At 42.5% G+C, this 24,267-nt stretch overlaps 1 protein-coding gene across 3 annotated transcripts in view; it reads right to left on the reverse strand.

Annotated features, from left to right (window-relative positions):
• The window catches only part of trio (trio Rho guanine nucleotide exchange factor), a 251,643-nt gene that overhangs the window by 204,892 nt on the left and 22,484 nt on the right, over window positions 1-24,267 (reverse strand). For all 3 annotated transcript variants that reach the window (XM_055061522.2, XM_050192948.3, XM_050192949.3), the window contains exons 12-19: window positions 21,927-22,013; window positions 20,677-20,868; window positions 15,849-15,971; window positions 13,746-13,937; window positions 13,137-13,306; window positions 12,748-12,919; window positions 10,482-10,643; window positions 6,008-6,190 (exon numbers count right to left, since the gene is read on the reverse strand). In XM_055061522.2, coding sequence (XP_054917497.2) covers window positions 6,008-6,190; window positions 10,482-10,643; window positions 12,748-12,919; window positions 13,137-13,306; window positions 13,746-13,937; window positions 15,849-15,971; window positions 20,677-20,868; window positions 21,927-22,013 — 1,281 coding nt within the window. The remainder of the gene's footprint in view (window positions 1-6,007; window positions 6,191-10,481; window positions 10,644-12,747; window positions 12,920-13,136; window positions 13,307-13,745; window positions 13,938-15,848; window positions 15,972-20,676; window positions 20,869-21,926; window positions 22,014-24,267) is intronic.

The following is a 24,267-nucleotide window of genomic DNA, read 5'->3' on the forward strand; positions in this document are numbered from 1 at the left end:
ATCTTCCTACTTTTCTTGTGGAGAATTAAAGTAGCCGTGGAATCTCTGTAAATATTTTCAAAAATATTTACGTAAGCCTCCTGCACTCCTTGATTACGTAATACCTCTATGACTGCTGGTATCTCTACTGAATCAAATGCCTTTTACAAATCTATGAAAGCTATATAGAAAGGCTGATTGTACTCTGCAGATTTCTCGATTACCTGATTGATGACATGGATGTGATCCATTGTGGAGTAACGCTTCCTGAAGCAAGCCTGTTCTCTTGGTTTACTGTCCGCAACTGTTGCCATGTCTTGTAGTATCATTTGTTTTGTTGAAGAGACCCCAAACGAAGCACCATAGGCGGAAAATTTTCATTTTTTTAAAAGGGCGGAGGACCTGCTTCCTGGACCCCACACCTTATGTATGTATGTATGTATGTATGTATGTATGTATGTATGTATGTATGTATGTATGTATGTATGTATGTATGTATGTATGTATGTATGTATGTATGTATGTATGTATGTATGTATGTATGTATGTATGCAACTTCAACAGTTGCACTTGAAGAAACCTTTTGTGACCTCAAGGAATTGTTCACTAAAGTGAGGACCTTATATAAGTATTTACATGACCTCATAGTAGGATACAGTACTATTTCACAGCCCGAGTCTTCTCGCACCACCAAGAATCTGGCATCTCTCAGTGGTGTAATCTTCCTTCGTGCAATTGTCGTATAGTTCGCTATCACTAATACAGCTATCACTAATACAGGATGTCCCAACTATCATGCACCAAGTCTTTAAAAAGGAGCAATTGCGTTACTCGAAGAAAACCTAGTGCATATTGTTTCTAGTACAGTGGAGTAACCAACAGTAATCTTTTTGTTACTGAGATTTAATTAGATAATTGCTCTTAATTATCTAACTCGAGAAATACTGTCCTAGTTATCAAAGTGTCAATGACGCATCTGTAGGCACCCCCAATGACATCTAACTGTGGTGTTTTCAGCAATGTACTAATTGCATACTAACTTTTTCCGACTGGTAAAAAAACCCACACAACATATGAAAAATGCCACGTGACTGCGCTCCCACCCGCATCATAAAGCAGCACCCTCAAATAAGCTGATTGAAAGCGACTGCTTTGCCTGTCAAACCTGAAGAGACAGCACGTCACCTTAATAAAGGTACAGAAGGAGCACCAACAGCTTCATCACTTCACGGCTTCATCATCATAATCATCATAAAGGGGCCTTGATTTGGCCATTACATAAGGGGAAGGTAGCGAAAGAAAAATATATGCACTGTCATGTTATTATTAAATGAAATATCACTAACAAGCACGCATGTTAACATTATACAATTCAATGGAACCATAATTAAAAAATGATGCAAAAAAAGGAGAACACGTAATGCGGCTCCGCTTGTGTTTAGAAAACATTATGAGTTATTCCTTCCTCTTATTTCTACGTCACACTTATTATCCGTCTCTCAAGGCCGACTCATCCCATTGTTAACAAAAGACACTTGATAATGTGGCCGAACCGCCGCTCTCACCACGCACGAAACGCGAAAAGCAATGGAATAGGCATAGAATGTTTCAAAATATCGGCTCTGCTCGCACTGCACCGAAAGAGTGCGCACGCAACGGTTTTTCATGCCAGAAACTAGCTTTGGACAAAAGCCACATTAAAGTGACGGTCTTATTTTTCCTGAGAGTGTATACCTGCTGCAAGAACAAGCTCATGGGAAAAAATAAAAGCAAAATAAACAGATAGGGAAGCGACCCACATGTAGAGAAAAGGCAAAACCGATGCGTTCAAGAAAGTAAATGTATCGCTTCTAAATAAGCCAAATTGGCAATCGGGACGTGTGCACAAACAACTACAGAAACAGAAAACCATCAGATTTCAGTGCGCTCTTATCATCTGTGAATTCGTAAGTGCCATTGAACACCAGCTGTATGCTGCCTAGAGCACATGTTCGAATAGGTGTCCTTCTGCAGCTATGTACATAGTACTGAGTCCACTTTATCAGATCTTCAATGGCTTTCTTGATGACCAACGCTCAAATTCTATGGCAGACATCCGTTATCCTTGCCTTGAGCTCATCTGACGTCGTCGTCTTGATCCTGTAAACACGATCTTTCATATAACCCCAAAGAAAGAAATTGAGCGGAGAGAAGTCAGCTAAACAAGACCGCCAATTTACAGGCCCGTGCCTTCCAAACCATTGCGCATGATAAGTCGCACCCATCCAGTTTCGTGCATGGTTGCTGCTGTGTGCTGGCTTGCTGATACCACAGAAGTGGAAGACGTGACAGTGGGACTTCGCTGAGAAACTCAACCACTACTCCTTCAAGGATTTCATCCCCGTAATGCTGTCCAGTCAGTGTGTGATCAAATACGGGACCGAATATAGCACAGGTGCAAATTCTGCACCACACATTTAATGACCTTAAAAAGCAGAGGTCCAGACACCGACCAAAATGGTTTAAAATCGACATTTACGTTTCGGCTCCCCGACGGGAGCCTTGTTCACAAACCGAAACGTAAACCGAAATGTAAATATCCATTTTAAACCATTTTGGCCGGTGTCCGGACCTCTTCCTTTTAGGTACGCATCATCCCGACCAGACGGGCTTCCGTCATATTCTCGACTTCATACATTGAATGACCACTGGTACTGGTGCCGAGTGCGCTTTATAAACCCAGTGTGGATTGGAGTCACTCTAATAGTGTTCATTAGGCAAATTTACCTGGGCGTTTTCGCAAAGATTGGCTTCATCTGTGCACATGATGTTGCTCAAATGTCGACTGACTCATCAGTTTTTGTGAGGTCCCAATTCAAGAAATCTAGACGATTCTGCAAGTCCCTATCTTCCAAGCACTGGTGCTGGTTAAGCTGGTATGAGTGAAACACCGAGTGATCTAGAAACCCCCAAACTGATGACTTGGAAATTGGTTCTTGGGCGGCCACGTCCCGCATGCTAGCATGAGGGTTTGAGGCCATAAATGCTACAACATCTGTGCATAGGCTAGGACTCAAAGATGGAGTCCTCCGCTGCTGTTTCTGGAAACTACCGGTTCGTCTCAGGATTTCATAATTTCTGATGATAGTCGATGCGTTTAGTCTACCGCCACACACTTCCATGAGTGATACATATTTGTCGCCTTCCTCTTGTTGCCATTTGCAGCTCCCGAGGCAAGTTTTCCTTCTGCTCATTAGAGAAAGACATGGCGACTGGGACGAAACAAAACACACCTTTAAACCTTTGCACTGACACTGCCAATTCGCTTTTGTGGTGATAGGTTTTGTGGCAAAAAAAAAGAACCATCCGTGCACTTTATCTACGCTAAGACAACAGCTATCACAGCTTGTTTCCAACTAACCCCAAATACGACATGTTTCTTAGGCCGGGGCACTGTAGATAAGGCACTAGCTCGATCATGATATTATTGCGATAGCAATTATATGGACACTCCAGGCGCATTTCTGCCATCGCCGTGAGGGTTTCTATAAAGTCCAAGGGTGATAAAATCATTGTCGTGTACCGCATGCTACATGGGCAAGTGAAAGCGTGCGAAGGTGAGCCGGCAAACACGGCTCAATCTCGCATGTGCGTGTGAGGAAGACAGGCCTAAAGCACACCCTCTGCTGTCGCTGCGAGGCACGGGGGTGAGGTGACGGAGGGGGGACATACTTTTCTGGTGGCTGCTGCTTACGGCGCGGCTGTGTAGGCACCATATCTTGAAAGTGATCTGCAACGTGACTTAAGTGCGTACCCGCGCCTCACCTTCAAAGCGATCTGCGATGTTTGCAGAGTGCGCATAGGGCTGGTAGCTTCATCTGCGCTGTGCTTTCTACGTTTTGTTGGCGTAGAAGCGAAAGATCCAAGAAGGTCAATACAATTGCTGCTGCTACCACGATTTGTCACTCCAGAATTTTGACAGCGAGTTTCTACACTCATCAAGCGAGATGTGTTCATGTTTACCTGTGCATGCGTGACACCGTGCTTGTTAATTTAGTTGAAACATGTTGGCAGGCATGTTGGTTTGAGTCCATGACAGAATGTGTAAGCACAACTGAACGAGGATGTAGAAAGAAACAGACACACAGAGAAAGCACTGTCTCTTAGTGTGTTTCTTTCTATGTCCTCGTTCAGTCATGCTTACAGATTATATTATTGTCAATTTAGTTAGTAAGCAAATGTTTAGAAATTTATGCGGCCAATAAAACTACTATCCTTACATTGTATAGCTCTCTGCTAATTTGCTATTGAAATCGGTGCTTTTCCTTTCGGACGAAACTGCGACTTTTTTTTTTCTTTATTTCCTTTATTTTGTTCTAACTCAGAAGGAGCCTGTTTAAGGGCACTGCTTTATGATGCAGGTCGAAGCGCAGTCAAGCGGTATTTTTCATATTTAGCGGGGTTTTTTTATCAGTTGGAAAAAATTAGTACGCAATTAGTACGTAGCTGAAAATACCGCAATTACATGTCTGTTGGCTGTGCCTACATTCATTGACACTTGATAATTAGGATAGTACATCTCGAGTAAGATAATTAATTATAATTACCTAAATAAATCTCAGTTACTAAAAAAATTACTGACGGCTACTCCACTGTACTGGAAATAATATGCACTAGGTTTTCTTCCAATAATGCAATTGCACATTTTTTTAGATTTTTTTTTTTAGATAGAGTGCATCATAGTTAATTGGGACGCCTTGTATATATTTATAACCTCTGCATGCAAGTGATGATGTTCCCTTCTGTAATAAATGTTGTAACTTATTGAAAAAGTTTCTCTGTTTTTTTTTTTTCATGAGTCATTAGCATTGCTTACTGGAAAGAGAAGCAACACTGAAACGCATATCATTCAGGGGCATTTCACACGCCACTGATAAAAGACTCTGCCGAAGGGATCACTCAAGTCTGCAGGTTTTTCTTTCAGGGTCAAAAAGGCACACAAAGCAATTTGAAGCGAGGTGAACATATAGCAACATATTCATTCTCCAGGCATAGGCTATTCATACCTTTAGAAATATTTGTTAACTGGCTAACTCCTCCTCTTTCAAAAATATAATGAACTTTGTCCTGTATATATATTTAAATATATTTTGTATGTGCATGGTGTTTACAATGAAAATTTAAAGCAATGTTGAAGTGAGAAAATACGGATGAGAGAGCTGTCACTGATGCTTCTAATGCGCTTGTCATTTTATTCTCAGGATTTGAAGAACTAAAGCGAAATTATGAATTAAAAGCTGTGTACATCTGTGCCAACAATGATACAACAAGCTATTAGCCTCAATAAATAGGAGAAAAGGTAGAGGCAAGCCAAAAGAAACCTCAATTTATGTGGGTGACATAACTCTGGTAATGACACTTTAGGTGGGGGAGGGGGGAAGTAGGCTTGCCCCCCCCCCCATATTCGGCACCTATACTAAGCACGCTTTCTGACAGCGCCTTTTCCTTCTCCTGCAATCAACCCATGTATGCAAGCTGCCACAAGCAAAGAGTGGCTAATGTTCGCCCGTTTTGTCAGAACGTTGGCTTTACGCATTCTCTGTCTCCTCTTTCAACCATACTACCTCCCCTCTGGGCTGTTGCAAGTGAGTAAAAAAGTAAATGCTTTAGTTTCTGCAATGCTTTTGCAGGGGGCTAATGCGTAGTTACTGCCATCCAGAGGGCACTGTAGCAACGTCCTCAAAGTTCTCGTTGGAAAGGGCTCAGACACTTTTCCCGCCCCCCCATCCCTACCATGTAACTTAACACATTCTTAACCACCCCCCGACACAGTGTGCAATACAGTGAGAGCAGCAGCAGCAGCAGCAACAGTTAAATAGTCGAGGAAAGAGACAAAGAAAGCTCGCTTTAAAAAGTTACAACCTACGAAACTTGTAACTATAGAATGCTGTAAAATGTAGGGACATACAAATGATCAAAATACAATGTAAGGCTGTCAATTAATTATAAGCTCAAACATGCCTGACAACCCACAATAAAAACCTCTTACCTGATTGGCATCTTTCTCCAACTGACACAGTTGAATGCACTGCTCCAAACGAACTCGTTTCACCTCCGCCAGGTCTTCTATATCCATCTCCCGCTCATGCAGGAATTCCAGCAAGGTCTGGATCCTGTTCTGGGCATCGTACTGGCTGTCTGCCATGAGCTGGACACCTGATGACTCCAAAACCTGTTGTACACAATGGGGCATGCAGTCACAACTAGTCAATGAGCACCAATGCAACACTGCTGGACCATTTCGCATGTGACAGCCTCCCAAGTTAAGATGTTTCACTGGGACCAGTTGGGAATAAAACTGGTTTCAGCTAGACCAGTTAAAGCCCATCGAGTTTAAGCAGGCAGTCGAACTTGCTCAGCTGACATCAGACCGTTTGGACAAAGCTAACATTTTACACCTAGGACCCTTTGACTGGCTGATGGGCCCGCACTAGCTTGACATGGAACCAGACAACTTTCCAGCTGGCCAGATTTAACATTTTACCAGGGATAGTTGGCTGTCAGGGTTATGTCATGAAAACATAATTTTTCCTGTAAGTGAAATTAATTTTGTATGCACAGAGCAACCAACACAACACTGACAACCAGATGTTCTTGTGATTGCAACAGTAACGATGCCAGAGGAGTTAACTGCACATTTTGTTCCACCGCAGACTGCGTGGCAATAGCTTTCACATGCAAGAAGTAGTAGTTCACTGAAAAAATATAAGTGCTTATGCTTTAACCGTGCGTAAACTGTAATACCCTCAGGCATCAAAGAAACACTAATACATGCTAAACATGCTAAACAAACTAAGACATGCTAAATAATTTGCACAGAGTGGTCTTCACAGACATACAGTTTATATCAATGTAAGAGTAGTATTTATATCAACATAGAGGGCGTAGCTTGGTGTTGTTTGCTACTTTATTTGGGCCTGCCAAGGCTGTTCTTGGTGCAGTAAAGCAAATTATGCTTTCAGTAGCATATCGCCATTGCAGCAAGGCAGCCTTACGTTTGTGTGCGGCATGCAAAAAGATATAAATTTAACCACTTCAAGCCCAGTACACTGCGTTGTCAGCTCCAGTAAACATTTCAATCTGTGTGCCCAAACATTGTAGCAGGGGACACAAAGCCACACCTTGAGACGTCACTGTGTCTGTGCAGATTTGCTTTGATGCACGACTGCACTGGTGCTGTGTGCAGAGTGCAGCCATGCATTCGCTTGCCTCGCTATATTTTGGGGACGATTGTACGCCATCATGGATTCTTCAATATGGCACTGCAAGGCAAAATCATTCAGAGTAGATTTTGGTAATGAGTTGGCTCGTGCTGTCGAACAGCTACTTTTCTTTGTGTTAACACTGTCGCACAAGCCTCTTCACCCCTGGTAGTGTGGACCTTGTCACAGTTCTGCACTACTGGTGTGGAGTCACGGTCTATAAACACGTCTGCAGGTTTCACCCTCTAAACACGCTGCCTCCTTGCATGCATGTTATGAATTCTGGTTACATACAGCTTGCACCCTGACTGAGCCAGGAAGCAACCAGTTTACTCTGGTTGCTAACTGCATATGCAAACAGCAAACAGGAGTGGTGGTCTGCTGCTGCTGTTCTCGTCCTACTACTTCAGTGCCATTCTGCAACCCTTCTGTATGAAAGAGCTCTGCAAGTGAGCCTTGGTAAAACAATGATAAATGGACGTCAAGCACAAACACACATATAAAAAAAAGAGGCTAACAAGATGATTGCTCATCTTGTCTGCTTTTCTAATATGTGTGTCTGTTCATGCCTATCCATTTGGCAAAAAAAGAAAGGGAAAAAGGAAGGTACATCCGGTAGGTGAGTCCCAACTGGACCTACCCTAATTTTCTTCCAGTTTCCCTTGCTTCAACCAGTTTCAACTGGTCCTGGCTGCAGCAGAAAATTATTTTCATAAATCATTTAGACTAGAACCACATAGATGCTACTTGAAATACCAGTTGAAAATTCTTGCTTGGGCTACATGTGGCGATTTAAGCTCATATTGAAAGCTGCGTTCTATGCACAGCAACTAAAAACAGAGCACTGGCATGTAAGTGTGAATGAAAATGGGCACCTGTGCTTGTACATGCACTCATGCACAGCTGTTTGTGCATTGTAGAAGGCAGCTTTAATTGCCTTTGCAGTCATAACGCCGAGCCATTTGCCACTCTTCCCACTGAGGTAAGGCAAGAAGATCATGACAGCAGAACTCCATGCAAGACAAGCAAAGATTAGCAGTGTTCAAAGATGGCACAGATCAGGCAACGTGATGTATCGCACCATTAAGCGACAAAAGAGGTGAGAGGCTAGAAAGGAAGGCTACCAAAATGAGCAAAGGTGGTTGCAGTCAGCCACAGGCATGCAGAGCGAGTCTGAAGAAAGCATTGGTGGTCGTCTAAACTACAAAGGAAAATTGCAAGAATGTCAAAAATGTGCCAAAGGCTACATGAAAAGCAATTCAAAAGATATTGAAAGCAAGTCAGTATATAGTAAAGGCATGTCAAATAACATCAAAAGTAGCACAGCACTAAAAAGCTTTGAAGAAGCACAGGGCACAGAACAAGTAGGGAAAGATGCTTTCATTGTTAAACTGCAGTCTGCACAAAAGACAAAGAACATTGGCAAATTAAGAAACAGGCGCTGCCTGTGTCCTTCGTCCTTTGTACGCACCGCAGTTTAAAAATGAATAATTCCCAACTAGCCCAACTTTCACTTCTATTGAAAGATGCTTCATGTCAGGTGTACACACTAAGACCACATTAGCATTCTTCAGTCCAAATTCTAAATCAAAGAAATCTCCCCATGTTTCTAAGTAGTTCAATCACAAAGGTGACTTTGGACCAACTGCCTTGCATGCTTAGAAACCCTATCAGCAATTTCATCTGAATTCACCGATACTCAGTTTCAGTAGTTCCTTATAGCACTGAGGAAGCTACAGGCTTCTACCAATCAGGAGGGCGAACACATCTTGAAGGTGCCCTTCCACACCCTGTCGTCTGCTAGCAGTGAACGCTGCAGTTTTGCCACCAGCAGCATCTACTAAGAGTGCAACTGTGCAGCAAGATCAGCTGTTGTGATAGCAGCAGTAGAAAAATCATTCCATATTCACTCTGACACCAAAAAGGTGTACTTCAATATATTCTGAGATACAGAGGAGAAGGAGGGTTGTGGAGACAGCGGAAGTGGAGGGCTCAGAAGGAGCACTCGGCGAGTGTGTCGTATGGGATGGTGGTGCCATACCTTGATGACTCTTGTAACATCCACTTGTACACAGTGCGCTCGCTAACATTCGCAAGTGCACCCGTTTCCTTCTTTAGAATTCATGCATGTTTACCGCACTCCTTCCGCAATGTTCCAAGCATGTTTAACGCCTACTTATTCTTTTCATGTAAAAGAGCAGCTTGGAATGATACCACACAAGCAAGTCTCCAGACGCCATTTTTTCGAAGCATGAAGCATTATCAAGAAGGGAGTCCTCCACGGTTTTGTGGCTCTGCCGACTACATATATGAATTTAGCCACTGTCAAAGCAATTAACTTGTACTTTTTAAATACAAATTATATTAGTAAAGATTACAGAGAATGTAAGATTAGCTCGAGAAATCTTTCAAGGATGCGTTTTCCTTTTATTCTGAGTGGATTACTATGCAACTTCCTTTACCATTTGCGAGACTACGTTGTAAGTATATCATCCCACTAGCCCGCATATCTCATTGTACCAACCATGCCCTTCAAGTCGCCCGGACACGCAGCCCCACGGCTACATTCTCCACCTCTTTTCCACTTGCAGCATCCGATTGGAATGACCTTTCCCACAGCATTGTCGCTATCATCTGCCCGACAATATTTCTTCAAAATGTAAAAGACTACCTGTCGCGGAATTAACATGTGGTTATCTTTGTTACAAATTTTTTCTGCATATCCACCCCTTATGTAGCACCCCCTAGAGGAGTCCTCAAGGAAATAAAATGAAATGAAATGTCTGTACGGCAGCGTTGCAATTATTTTTTTTGTTCTTTGCTCGTTTTCATTCGAACAAGCGGAGAGCTCTATTTTTAGTATCACAGAGCCTCAACAAATAATTTATTAGAGAGCAATGCAAAATCACGCAGTAAACGACCCTGCAACATGCAAAGAAGCTACAATGTAAACACCTGCCAACAAGACTACTTGTCAAAGCCATTTAGTAGTCCAACGGGTTCCGAACTCTGGCCCTACTGCACAAGAATCTGCGCTCGTGGGTTGCGCAGCCTTGGCTCTGCTGCACAGAACTACTGAAATGGAGTATAGTGCTTCTTGATAGCTACTTCTGTTGCACCATGGCAAAGGAAAATGTATGCACATTTGTATGTCTCCCATTAAGAAATATAGAGATTATTTAGTTCCTAAGAGGGACCATTGTAGCCAGTGTGTTGCTATGTTCATGCAGCAGATATGAGCAACAAGCCATGGAGCCTTGCCTGTGACAGCTCCTGGCCACGCTGCAACAGCTGGAAAACCGCCTGCTGCATGTGGGCCACACTGTCTCCATGTAGCTGCAAATGCCGTTCTGCTTGGCTCAGCTCCCGGCTCAGCTCCATCTGGTTCAGCTCCTTCATCCACAGCTCAAACTGAGAGCTCAGCTGCACTCGAAGAAAGAAACCAGGAACAGTGGTTAGACAGACACCGTACAAGCATGCCAGAACAGCAATAGGGTAAAGAACTAAGCATGCTGGCACTAATTAACAAATGGTGAGAACATGAGAATGCATGAGACACTTGCTTCTTCATGTTTCACGTGCAGGAAGCACACATTAAGTTTTCAAACCTTACACAGTTCACAAGAAGGGCCCCGACACAAGTTAGCAGACCATCCCTTGATCAGCTTGACAAAGAGGTGGCCTACTTAGGCCGTTATGTTATATGCCAGCCTAATTTCCTTGCTTCTGCTTTCAGTTCTCTTTGTTCACAGTGTCTTATGCCAGATAAGAGTCTCTTCAGCTGCACACAACCTTGTTCTTTAGCACCACTGGAGCACCCACATCTAGTGCATACTCCTTGCATTTCAACAAGAGCCTGTTGTTATTTGGCACTTGTGTTGTATGTTTTTTATTCATGCTTGTTGTGCAGTTACCAAGAAACATTACAAGCTGGAGGTATGGTTCATAGATGATGAAAGTTACTGTATCACATATATTTGATGCACTGTGCATACACACGCCACATAATTTTATAAGAGAAAGCAAAGGCATCAGTCACACCGACATACACAAAAGTGTTTACAACTGTCCATATGGCACACACATAGTTCACTAGTCTGAAACACTAAGGTATATTGGATTTTTGAGATACTGGGATACAGTAAAACCTCATTAAACCGTACGCGCTTAAACAGTAGTTTCGTTTTAAAAGTTGTAAAGTCAAATCGCCGACTCAGCGGCCATTGAAAATAATGTGTTTTGTATCCGCATAAACCATACCAGCTTATTTCGTACGTATCGGTTAACACGCAGTGTTTCCACTTTTTGTCGCGATGGAAAGTGTTTTCACTTTCCATCGGGCGGCCCGGCAGAACAACAAGCCTCAGAGATCAGAACGGCCTCCAAGCGCCCTGTGCATTTGCGCGTGAAGCCACATCAACATCAACGTCATTACAGCGATGTGCTATAGAGCGTTGTGGCGTCATGCAAAGAAGGACTTGCGTCATGCCGAAGCTCGGACAAAAAGGACGTCGAGTGCTCAGTATAGAAGAAAAAATAGACATCGTTCGTGCTATCGAACGTGACCCGAAGATGTCGGCGCTGATACGCGACAGGGATCTACTCTTGACTACAGTGTGTGGCATTTGGAATGCAAAGAAGTTGCTCGGCAGTGCTGCCACGACCGTGAAGAGATGTCGGCCATGAGGTTCGACTTTTCACCATCGTTGCCTCTGTTGCTGCTGAAGTATCGACCAGCGACAGTGACTAGGACGACATGAAAAGCGACGGCCCGAACAATTCAGACCCGACAGTGGCAGAAGCTGCGCTTTACGTCAGCCTCATGAATGCAATCGCCGCAACGAGAACAGCACCCCACAATGAAAAAGGCGCCCCGCGACTTCTGCAGCGCTACCGCCTACGTGCACGGAGAACATGCAACGCCAACGAGGAATCTGCCATGCAAGTGCTTGGCGAGAAGAGGGGGTTCGCTGAAAAGCTGGCTTGCAGCTTCAGTAATACTGGTGAACACTTTTGATCACGATCAAGCCTGATCCGGATCGGAATTCTCGACTGCGATTGACTGCCTCGCGCATCTTGCGCAAATGAGCCAGTCATGACTGAGCCGATGACAGGCTGCTGTCGTCGCTGCTAGTCTGCGGCGGCATCAAAACGAAAATAACACTTTTTTCACGCGAAGTGGATAAATCGTTTAGTACATACATTTTCCGAGCTTTGGCCAACTGCGGTTTAATGAGGTTTCACTGTATTTATACCTGGTCAGTATTTAAGTTCTCTTAAACTAGCTGCCGCATAAGATACCACTGGCATCTGACAACAAAATACCAAACTAACAGTCCTGATCAATAACAACACTTCTGCAGAAACAGAGAAAAAGCAACCCATGCAGCGAGTGCTGTGCTGCAGAAATTGCCAAAGTGACTACAGTATGCGGGTGCAACCAAAATTCAGCTTAATATGAGAAATTCATGACCCCTTCCATGTTCATTGCACAATTGGGTGGTGAAAATTGTGCTGAGAGCTGTACCTCAACTGAATCTCGTTCGAAAAGGCGTAGTTGAAGGCACAGGTCTAACTGAAGTTTTCGGTTGCTCCATAGTGCCTCCAACTCATGCCGAGTTCGTGTGAGAGCTTCCAAGGTTCCTTCGACTGCCACGTATGACCCGGTGGTGTCAGTTTCAGCATTCATGCCAAGGCTCCTGTGAAGAATTTCGAGACACAAATAAACAAGATATAGCCCTTGGCTGCTACAACGAAATGTTAACATATTTACATTTGCTGACCATGTTTTGATGACAAAAAGAAATTGTATAGCTGGTTCTCTAGTCACTAAAAGAAATCAGCAGCCAATTTTCTAGACCTTCATCTTTCAAGTAAAATAAAAAGCTGCCTAGAAATTTTAAGGCATTCACTAACCTTAGCTCTTCAAGCAGTGTCTCTCCTTCACTGATGGTACTGACAGCAGCATCAATAGTGGAATCACGTTGCTGTGTAAACTGTTCCATCAGCTGCTCTGCAGCTTCCAGAGAGTCAGCCACCTTGTTGCTATGAAGCTCTGCCCTGAGCTCTTCAAACCAACTGCTCAGCTGCATTTCATACACAATAACACAGTCAACGATAAGTAAACACTCAAGCGTTGACAAGCAAATAGCCTCTCTTAGCACTGCACTCATATGTGCTGACGCAGCAGTCCTCTATCATATTTCATTCAAGTACAGGACGATAGTGACGCAGAACTACTGCAGCAGGAGCAAGCAGGAACTTCCTTGAAAATTGAAAGCTAAGAACTGAAACAGTTAATTCAGATAAAGAAATCAAGCACCCAAGTAATTTAGTGTTCTCATTTTAGGCACATATTCATCATTCGCTGAAATACACAACATTACCACAAGCAGTTACAGTTAAGATTGATGATTACAACTTTCAACTCGCATTCACTTCAACCTTTATGGCTTACCTGTAAGCCCAACTAATAGCACAATTCCAACAAACTAACTGTTTCGATGGGTTCATGAGACAGCTTACCTCCTTGTCGTGTGTAAAAAAGATAACAGCCAGCTGCAGAAGCTGCCGCCGCTGCTCAACACGGGTCGCAAAGCTGGTGATTTGGTCTTCAAGATCTTGGGCCACACCGCATATTTCATCTGCATTGCATTCCCCAGTCTGTGCCAGCTCTTCCGCAGCTGCCAGCAGCTTCTCCGCATTTGTGTACGTGTTCTGGGTAAACGAGCATCAATCAGCACCACCTGTTGTTTGACTCCCTCCTTCACCTCCACGACAAAGGGGCCCTGAAACACCTTTCTCCAAAGCTGCGACTTGTCTCTCAGGCTTTCCCACTACCTTTATTCACTGCAACTGCTCCAAGCTGTAGAGGGGTGGGCTTAGTGCAGAATAGGAAATAATGCCTTTAATGCTTAGCCAGTAATGTTCAACAATGTTATGCCTTTTTCATCTTTTTCACTAATACAAGTGCAAAGGCACTTCATTTTGTAATTCAAAGAAGCCAGTCTGTGGAGGCTTTCACTTTCTTATGTAGCGAGATCACTGAAATATTGTGAAGCCATAAAAACATGAGAAAGGAACAAGAGTGTTTCAGGATCCCCTTAAGTGTTTAAAAAGAAAACCACTGTCAACATCTCCAACAAGTGCCATAGTTCCTAAGTCCCTTTATATTGGCTTAAAAATTTGTTAAGAACAAACGTTTCAATCCACGTTACAGACAATAGTCAGTAAAAGCATGCAGGACCCAGGCACTGTGCACAGATATCCCGTACCCCATGCCACACTGCAAGTGCAAATTCCAAGATATCACTTAGTATGTGCAGTCCATCTTTTACTGGCGACAATCAATTAATTTACTGCAGTGACCCCTAGGAACTTTACAAGTCCTGCATAAAATTAGCTATCATATTGTCATTATGAGACATTCTTTATGAAGTTTGGCAATCCAAACAAATAGAATGACAATCCAAATAAAAGGAATGGCATAGGAATACCAGGAATTACGTATGACTTAATTTAGCATAAAAGGAGATGACGCATGCTCTTCCCAGACTAGTTCCCAAATGCTTGTTTCAGTGGCAAAGCATGCAGCACCTCTATCAGGCGTGTTTCAGACAAATGGAGGCTTTACACAGATCGACTCATTCATGGCACTTCCTGTACTTGAAAAGAGCAGTACTTGCGTATTGAAGGCCGCATCAAACTGTCTATCGCCTATAACATATATGGCAGAGAACAGCTGGAGATAAATTCAGCCAATGAAGGTTAATTAAATAGGTGCCACAATCATACCCAAATAAACTTCTAGTTAATCTGAGCATAAACAGCACTAATTTTCCCATTCATCTAGTACTGAAACTGCACTTCGATTCTTACCTGTACACTACTTTTATGGCTAAAAAGCCAAAGCATTACCACGTCTAGTACAAGTTCCGAGCAATTAATTTTTCCCATTTAGGCTGCAGCCATCCAATACAGGAGTCATCATGATTGATATCTAGATTTAGACCAAATTTTTCCAGCATGCACTAGAACTCTGCGACACAAAAATACATCTGCATTCTTCCCCCAATGGAATGTAGCCATACAGGCTGACAAGTAGATCCATGACCATGTGTTCAACAGTGCAGTAGTGGCACTGGTGAGACAATAAAACAAATGCAGACTTTCACTAAGTAAACATGAGCAATAACAGAATGGCACCAATGTTTCTATTCATCATTCAGCTCCAACTTACAGAATGTGGTATGTTAGCATAGCAGAAGTACTACTTGCACTCCCAACAGCACTCATGATATCCATTTTCTAAATGTCAATCTCAGTTGTATAATTAAATAGTTTTCACTATACAATGAGCACACCATGCAACGTATCATGTAATGACATAAAAAAAAAAGGCTCCCAAAAGTGAAAAATAAATGCATCCTTTGCCACCCCACCACCAGAACCACCACCGCCACACTGCAAACACCATATTCATTTCCACACTTCAAGCAGCAAAAGTTAACCAATACATACATTATCCTGTTAATGAAAAAAATAAAACCAAGGCAGTAGATTTAGCAACATGGTAAGTTTTACAATGTATAGAATTGCCATGAAAACAGAGGTTACAAACTATCCTACCTGAGCAACATTCTCGAAGTGTTCGTGACTCTTCTGCAGAACTCTGGCACGAGCCAAATTCCGCCCTATTCCTGGATTTTTCCGCAGAAAGACCTCTCCGTGCTTTTCCAACCAATCTAAAACCTAAGACCAAACAGCATTTGTTACTTGCATGCACACTTACGAGTACTTTCAACACACCTACACACCCATAAGGAGAGAGAGAGGAAGAACATATTTTATTGAACCAGTGTTTGGTAAGCTCCCTGTCTCTTCATGTGTGCCCAGAGAGAAAATGAAGAGCATGCAAATAACACTGCCTCCACCACTTTAGCCCCCAGAGCTAACGATTCACAAAAACATAAAGTTCATATTGAAATAACGGGTTTTACCACTTTAAAGGGCTCCTCACCAGGTCAAATTTTGGTTATACGCTGGAAGTTGTTACGCATCCTCTAGGGAGCGTTCTGGCGCAAAAATTTTTCAGATCGGCTCATTAATAGCCGAGATAGAAATATTTTAGGGCCGCAAACCCATGATTTCAGAAGGCAAGCTCCACTGCAAAGTGAGACACTCTCTCCACTTGCCCCGTCTAGCATCTGCAAGCGAAATTCCTTCCCTGCGTTCTCCCATACCGGACCTCGAGGATTGCGTGACGCATACGTCACGGGCCCCACCTTCATTTCATTTTTCTCCTCATTGCACCCCCCCCCCCCCCCTTTGGCACTGCGCACTTCCGTTGACGTCGTCACGCGCAAGCTGTTACGATTCTCTCGTTTCGCGCAGCGCACAATTTTGCACGCTATGCACAAGGACACATGGCTACCGCTATAATTCAGTGCTACACGAATACTGAGGCAGACACAAGCGGATCACAGAGCATGATCACGCACTGGAACACGGCAGAAAATAGCATAGTTTCAGTACCTGCGCACATGACTGCACGATTATGGGAACAAGCAGACGAAGTGGAAGTACATCTCTCTTGCTTCGGTGCGAAAACAAAAAACACACAGACATTCCGTTTGCGTGTTTTATTTATTCTCTAAACTTCAATTCGTCAATTCAAGCAACAGATCACACAAATAACAGATGTTGCCTTGAATAATTCTCGAAGTTACATGTCTCCATGATTGACGTCACACTGCGGACACGAGTACGTAGGTGCAGGAACACAAGTACGTCACCGTTCGGCATGGAGCGCGATTGCTACAAGGGAAAGGAAAAACGGCGTTCGGATTGAAATTTGAGACCTTTTCGTGGCAAGTAGCAATGTAATACTTTGCAAACACAATCATTAGCACACATTGTATGTTCTGCGCCTGTCAGCTCAAAATGACCAGACCTGGTGAGGGGCCCTTTAAGTGCCATGGGCGAGTCTTACTCAGTCCCCTTTCTTTTTTTTTTCCATAAAGAGCCAAGTCTGACTCGTCCATGCGTTTCGGCACTCTTTTCAAGGGCCGTTAACTGGCTGGGTTCATCCAATCAATTTTGATGTTATGGTGAGTTCCCTCATTGGCCCCTACCATCGGGCCTACAGACTCCATTTTTCCACCAGAGATTTTAATAATGGCAGATGCCAGTCGCATGTTGCCATGCCCATTGTGAAAGCACAGCTCTCATTTGATTCCATCGTCAAGCTCCAAAGATGATTTGCTTCTGCATGAAAGCATTGACAGTGATGGCAGTGTTTTTAGTGCTATAGATGCATTCAATGACTCTGTTGTCGGTGGCTACAATGATAGTTTTGATACGGCACAGCAGTATGGAACATTGCCTCATACCGTGTTATGAGATCATACAAAAGCAACGTTCTAATCCTCCACAGCCACAGTTCAGGAACTTTGACTTTTCATATTTGCAATCCTCTCTCAACAAATGTTTGCTCCAAAATGCACCTGTAGCATCGAGCTGAACAGAACTGAACTCCTATAATCTCTGAAATTTCGGGTCAACGGACGCGGTTCTTGTTATTTTGTATTTTCAGACACAAGTTGTGAATTTACTATCCCCCATGTAATATATATATCTCGAATCTGCAAGAACGTTGCTATTCAGATGTGCAATTATTTAGCTTCCTTGGTGCATTTTTAACATGCACCTAAAGATAAGTACACAAACATTCTTGCATTCTGCCCCTATTTAAATGCAGCCGCCATAGCTGAGAATCAAACTTGTGACCTTGTGCTCAGTATCAGAATACCAGCCATTGAACCACCACAGCAAGTCAAAAACATGAAATAAGAATTTTGAAAAATAAAAGAAGTCGCAGTTTCGTCCAAAAGGCAAAGCACTGATAGCGATAGCAAAGTAGAAGACAACTACACAAGGCAAGGTTCATAGTGTTATCCGCCGCTTAAGTTGCAGTAAACATTCGCTTACTAATTAAATTAACAAGCATGGTGCCACACATGTACAGGCAAACATAAACAGATCTCACTTGATTACTGCGAATAATTGCCGTCCTAACCCTAGCATGATGCAAAGAGCAGAGAGAGGAGAGCGAACGCTTCTGCTGCTTCTCGCTTCAACACATCTCTAAAACTTGAGATTACATGACCTTCAGCACTAGGTGCATGAAAAGACAGTGTACTATCAGCGTCAAATGAAACTTGAACAGCGGAGCACGTGGCCCAAGCATAAGTGAAGATATAGTGCGCGCCGTCCAGTCATCACCATTGACAGGGGCGCACATCCAGTTTGGCCGCACTGCGCGATCCGCCTCAAGTGAAATGATTTCGCTTCTGTTCTGGTTCTTACATTTGAAAGGGAGAAAATGAAAAATAAAAATGAAGCTAAAATATTGCAGTTTACGGCGAGTCTTGTCACACAGATCGCCGAAACCACAAGTGCTGTCGGCGTGAACAGCGGTGCGCGTGGTGCAGTTTGCACCGTCGTCATCGCAAGGTAGATTCGCCCGAACAGCGCGGACGATGACGGTGCCTTATGCATTATGAAAACACAAAAATCTGTTAATACACCAGAGATTAATCAGGAATTAGTTTAGGGTATTAATGAGCAATTCAGTGGTAACCAGAAAAGACAAAACTATTCATGGTAACAAGCAATATGCCCAACCACATTTGGTCAACACTGACTTAATGCACAAAGCTCAACAGAAAGTCAACGAGGACAGGCAATGACATCAACATCATCACTATTTTCTGTGACTTTCCAAGCGTTTGTGGTGTCTGTGTCTGCTCTTCGTCTCCTGTTCAATTTTTCTGCTGGTAACATTTTTTCACAAATCTTTTACCTAAACCATTTAACAGCATTATCCACAAAACCAATCACATCAAAAACCCTACAGTCACTAGCACTCATCACAAGCAGCATCATTTGATGATGTGGTGCTACATGCCACAAAATGATAGGTGCCTTAATAATGCTAGAAACTGCACAGAAGAATATGTTTGAGTATAACAAAAATAAAAAGTAAAATATGCTAAACATAACTTCATTATCCTATGGCCAGTCAAAGCTTGCTTTCTGGATAACCCACACCACGCATAAAACTAATGATAGCTGCAAAAGTTCTCTATGATGTGTTCTAAATTTGTTAGCAAAATGGTGAGCAAAGACAACATTTCACCATAAGGTCTTCTATACGAGTCTTGTTTTGATTGTCTAGCACTCTACGGACGTCTCTCTTTAGCTGCCTCTTAGAAACTACATCACTTTAGTATTGTTTTGTCCAGAGAATCAAAAAGCTTCAAGCAAGGGCTTAGTACAAATTAACCAGCCTGAAAAATACAATGGAACAAAAATGGTCAACTACATTTTGAGATTTGCCTTAAATGTCCAAAGCTACAGATGGTTCAGTTAAGAAATATCTAGAGCTTACTTCAACATGAAAGTTATCTTGCAGTGACTACAGTCAGACCTCGATATAAGACAGTTTTAACAGAGTGCTGCTCACGCTCCGCTCACATTTCGTGGGCACTGGTGGCTGCATGAACTGCGTTGATTTCACCTATTTAACAAACGCATCTCCCAGATATGCCAGCGACATGCTCTCAGCTTGGCTGTAAAATGCGAAAGAAACCAAGCAGACACACCCTAACACTCTCAATCTAACACACTCAATCGTTTTCGCAGCGGATCATGGGCAGTGTCCTACATTAAGCTGCCGATATAAGCATTGTGCACATGTGCATTAGCGTTACCGCTAGCATTCTGCTGAGTGGCTATGTGCGAATTGTTAAAACACATCGCACTGAACGTAGCAGATCTTAAACACTCTGCTAAGGCAGCCTATAGCCAACATGAATATAACAAATTATCAAATATAACAAAGTAAATCTAAAGTTTGGTTGGCAATATTTAATTTCAATGAGTATTCTGTTGTTCATAACGAAACCAAAAATGCAACATCTGGGACGATATTGGTTGCAGCTAAGTGAATACTTGTTCATTCACAGCTCAAGATAGCAAAAAAATGACACTCAGCAACGGCACATTCCGGATGTGCATGCACATTTCGGCTAATGGCTTGGTTCGACTGGCTGCAAACCAGCGAAGCCAAGCTAATGTTAAATTACAAATGTGCTTTAGTGTTTATAATTTAATGTTCACATGTCATGTGTAGGCACAGCAATGTGTTGATGGGTGGTCAAAATTGACAGGAGACTTTTGCTTGTTTGTTGGAGGCATCAAGCTTCTTTTTCTTTCACATGGACTCGATGGCGATTCTTTTTTCTGCCAATTGCAGCATGTGTGCTTATAACGAGTATTGGATATCATGAAGGTATTTCTGTTTTGAATACGCCTCTATTACAACAAAGCTCAATTGTACTCAAATGCAACTTTCACTCGTGGAGGAAGTGTGGAGTAGTTAGGAAGACCCCACCTGACGAACATCCTCTTGGAAGAGGCGCAGTGCCAGCCGTTGGTGCAACTTTAGCTTCTTGGTGTGCCACTTGGACTCAAGTGCCCGGTGTTGGCCTAGAATTTCGTGGATCACTGACAGGACGTGCTTGGCCCCTTCTGAGTAGTCGCCAGCCTGACAGCCCAACAGCAAGCTTTTGCCTTCAGCTGCTCCCTGGAAAATTCAAAATGAATCACGTGCTGGTCACACTCCCTTCTCAGAGCCAAGAGCAGGCATCAAGCTTCTTTTTCTTTCACATGGACTCGATGGCGATTCTTTTTTCTGCCAATTGCAGCATGTGTGCTTATAACGAGTATTGGATATCATGAAGGTATTTCTGTTTTGAATACGCCTCCATTACAACAAAGCTCAATTGTACTCAAATGCAACTTTCACTCGTGGAGGAAGGGCAGTGATTGCAAGCATGTGACTGTGACACTAGCCCCGAACCTTCAAAGCTACAACACCAGTGTCACCAAAAAACTAATTTTTCAATCACACTAGTGTGGGAACAAAAATGACGGTGCAATTATACAACAATAGATAAAATGTTAGGGGTTTCTATAAACTGCGCATTCCTGTTCATCACTTTCTCATTTAATATCAGTACCAGTGTGTGCAACATAACATCATTCCTTGTTTTCCACACATTATCGCTTCAGTGGAAGAATGCTAAGATTTGTTTATTTCACAAGCTATAGTATAATTTTCTGAAACATTGCAGCACACTACTCCTTTTACCAAACTGCACATCCCATTGGGTTTTTAACACTTTCTATGTACAACAACCTTACAATCAACTAATGCTTTTAACTGATTGTTCTTGCTAGACACAATCTAGGACTGGAATGACTAGCCTGATCACATAGTTACCCAACAAGAGCCCGTCAAATTTACAATACTACTTTTTACGTACTTCAGTGACTCACAGATTTTAATAGATTATTTTGAATGCAGAATCTGCATTCAAGTTCACGTTCAAGTGTTCAAGCACATTTTTTTTTTACACCCAATAAATAGTACCAGAATGTGACCATGATTGTATGTCCAAGTGGTTTTTGTTTTGTCACACAACATCACCAGAATGTGATGTTTATTGTATATTGTATTTCTTGATGATTGCCCCTCCCCCCTTTCCCACTGTATAAAATACCCCGCAAGGGGCACCTGAAGAAAAAATAAACAAATAAATTATAATGATTATGATGATGACAAATTGACAGTCAACTTACATGCTTGTGTGTCTCTGTCTTGGATGGATGACAGACCTGTACAAGATGGTCGAGCTGATACAGCAACTTTTTGCTGGCACTGTGAACCTGCAAAGAACGCCCCAACACAATTCATGCAGCTGTTGCGGTCAAACATAAGCAGTAATAGCCACTCGTAGCGTGTTCTTGCAAAAGCTTATGGCGTTAACTATAGCATAGGTTCTTCACACTGATCTGACCTATGCGGTTACTACAGTTAGGTCTTCTTAATTAAAGGCCAGAAAATATGTTTGAATTATCCTAATGTTGAGTTAACGAACGGATAAAGAAAACAAAGAAAAGGTGACTGCATCAATATGCTTATACTTACTGAAGAAATTCATTACTTTTATTCACATTTTGCAGCAGAAAAGCACAGAAACTATGGTTTTCATCATCTCATACAAATAATGAGCATTCACAGTAGTAAGGGCCTCGCGACTTTCTCCACAGTGCAGCAGTGGCAGCAAACCAGACACATGCATCTTCATGATAATATGTGTGGGTCACGACCACAGGAAAAGAATATGTGATTATAACAATAATAACTACGGTGCTCCACAGAAAGGCACTTGGCAAACCCAGAATTACGCATGACAAAATGTGGAAGAAAGAAAAGGCACACTATTTTGGCACGGCTCTCGCCCTTTGGTTCCTGCAGTTTCTGCTGTGAATTTCTTCCTTTCCAAGTGATGGCTATAGCAATGTGCAATGTTGCTTAATTTTTGTTAAACAGTGTTGTTTTCGTGTTGCACAATAGCAGCTCATCGTGCTCCGTGCTCATCCAAAATAACAGCTGCATGGCGAAATACATATCGATTAGCAAGTTTTTTCATGCCACTGAATAACATGTGTTTGCTGGGATCAGATGGCAAGTCTGAATTATCTAATTTTCCACAAACTGGGAGTCAAAAGGTTTCACTGCATTTCCACAGCAAGTCAACAGATTCAGAAATAAATAGAAGTTATGAGCATGATAATTGGAATAAGCTTGCTTTGGATATCAAATTCAAATGAGTTTCTAAAATGTAGAAGAGATATGGAAGGGACAACACAGGAAATACACCTGACTTGCAGATTTCTTAGTACATATGGCATCATATACAACCGAAAGCCTGGTGCATAATGTTAATTTTGCCTGTACAGCGAGCTACTATTGACGAAACAAAACTTGTTTTTACATAAACAAAGATAAATCTGCAGGCAGCCTAAAAATGAGGTACAGTCAAACTTGGATATATCGAACCCAGGTACATTGAAATATCGTCTATATCTAACCAGATGTAACATCTCCTTGGAAATTCCACGCAAAAGGATATCATTCCACTACGTGTATATCACACTCTCCTTCATCGCCACATTCAATATATTCAACACTGTGACGTGCTGCACCCCTTCAAGTGTGCTTCTCCTAACGAGAGTGCAATCACTTCTCGTGTCATCAGAAATATTCATGTTGATGAAAGGGTACGGCTTTGGCAGATGCTGTCAAGGCATTGAATACGAAAGGTAGTACATGACATGGAGGGAAAATTTGCAAGGTGCATGCCGAAAAATACAGAGGGCTCGTGCAGCAAGGGTCTCATTTGCACTCCAAAATGCTGAATTTGCATTAGTAATCTTGACTGTATTACACCTGTGTAATGTAATGAAGCATACTCATAGTGGAAGAAACTAACTGGCGTGCAGTGAAGCATACTACTTGCAGCCGTTCATTATCGGATAGAAGATCGCCATGCTGCCTCCAGAATACAAAAGACCTCTCTGTTCAATACACGTGCTCCACAAGAAATGGATGGCGCTCAATATTTTCACTGAGTGGTTCTGGGCATGCAATTGGTAAATTCCACTTTTCACATTCTCAAGTGACTGTCCGAGACGTGCGAAGTTCTCAAGTAAGCTTCAGATAGGTGTATTTTCTCTTTCGAATTATCGATGTATCAAACTATTTTGCAATACCCTTCACATTTGATATGACTGACTTAAAAAAGTATGCACCCTTTGAGACATATCTTGTCCCACAACAATAATCGTCATCTGCCTTGCCCGCATTCTCTTTCTTTAACGCTGCGAGCCCGGTGCTTCCAAGTTACATACGGCATGTGCGTTATCAGCGTGACATAGCATTCTTGACAGGAAAGTGGCAAGTGCAGCAGTTTCAAGAAAGGAACCGCAAGCAAGGCAGATGACAATTATCGTTGTGAAACAAATATACACTCCAAAGGGTGCAACTGTTTTAAGAGTGTAGTGACACGTTTACTTGCTTATCTTTCTCAGGTGACCGCTTTTTCGCCAGCTAACAAAGGCACGTTATCCCTCAGTG

This window comes from Dermacentor andersoni, chromosome 1 (genome assembly GCF_023375885.2).
Source record: "Dermacentor andersoni chromosome 1, qqDerAnde1_hic_scaffold, whole genome shotgun sequence".
NCBI lineage: Eukaryota > Metazoa > Arthropoda > Arachnida > Ixodida > Ixodidae > Dermacentor > Dermacentor andersoni.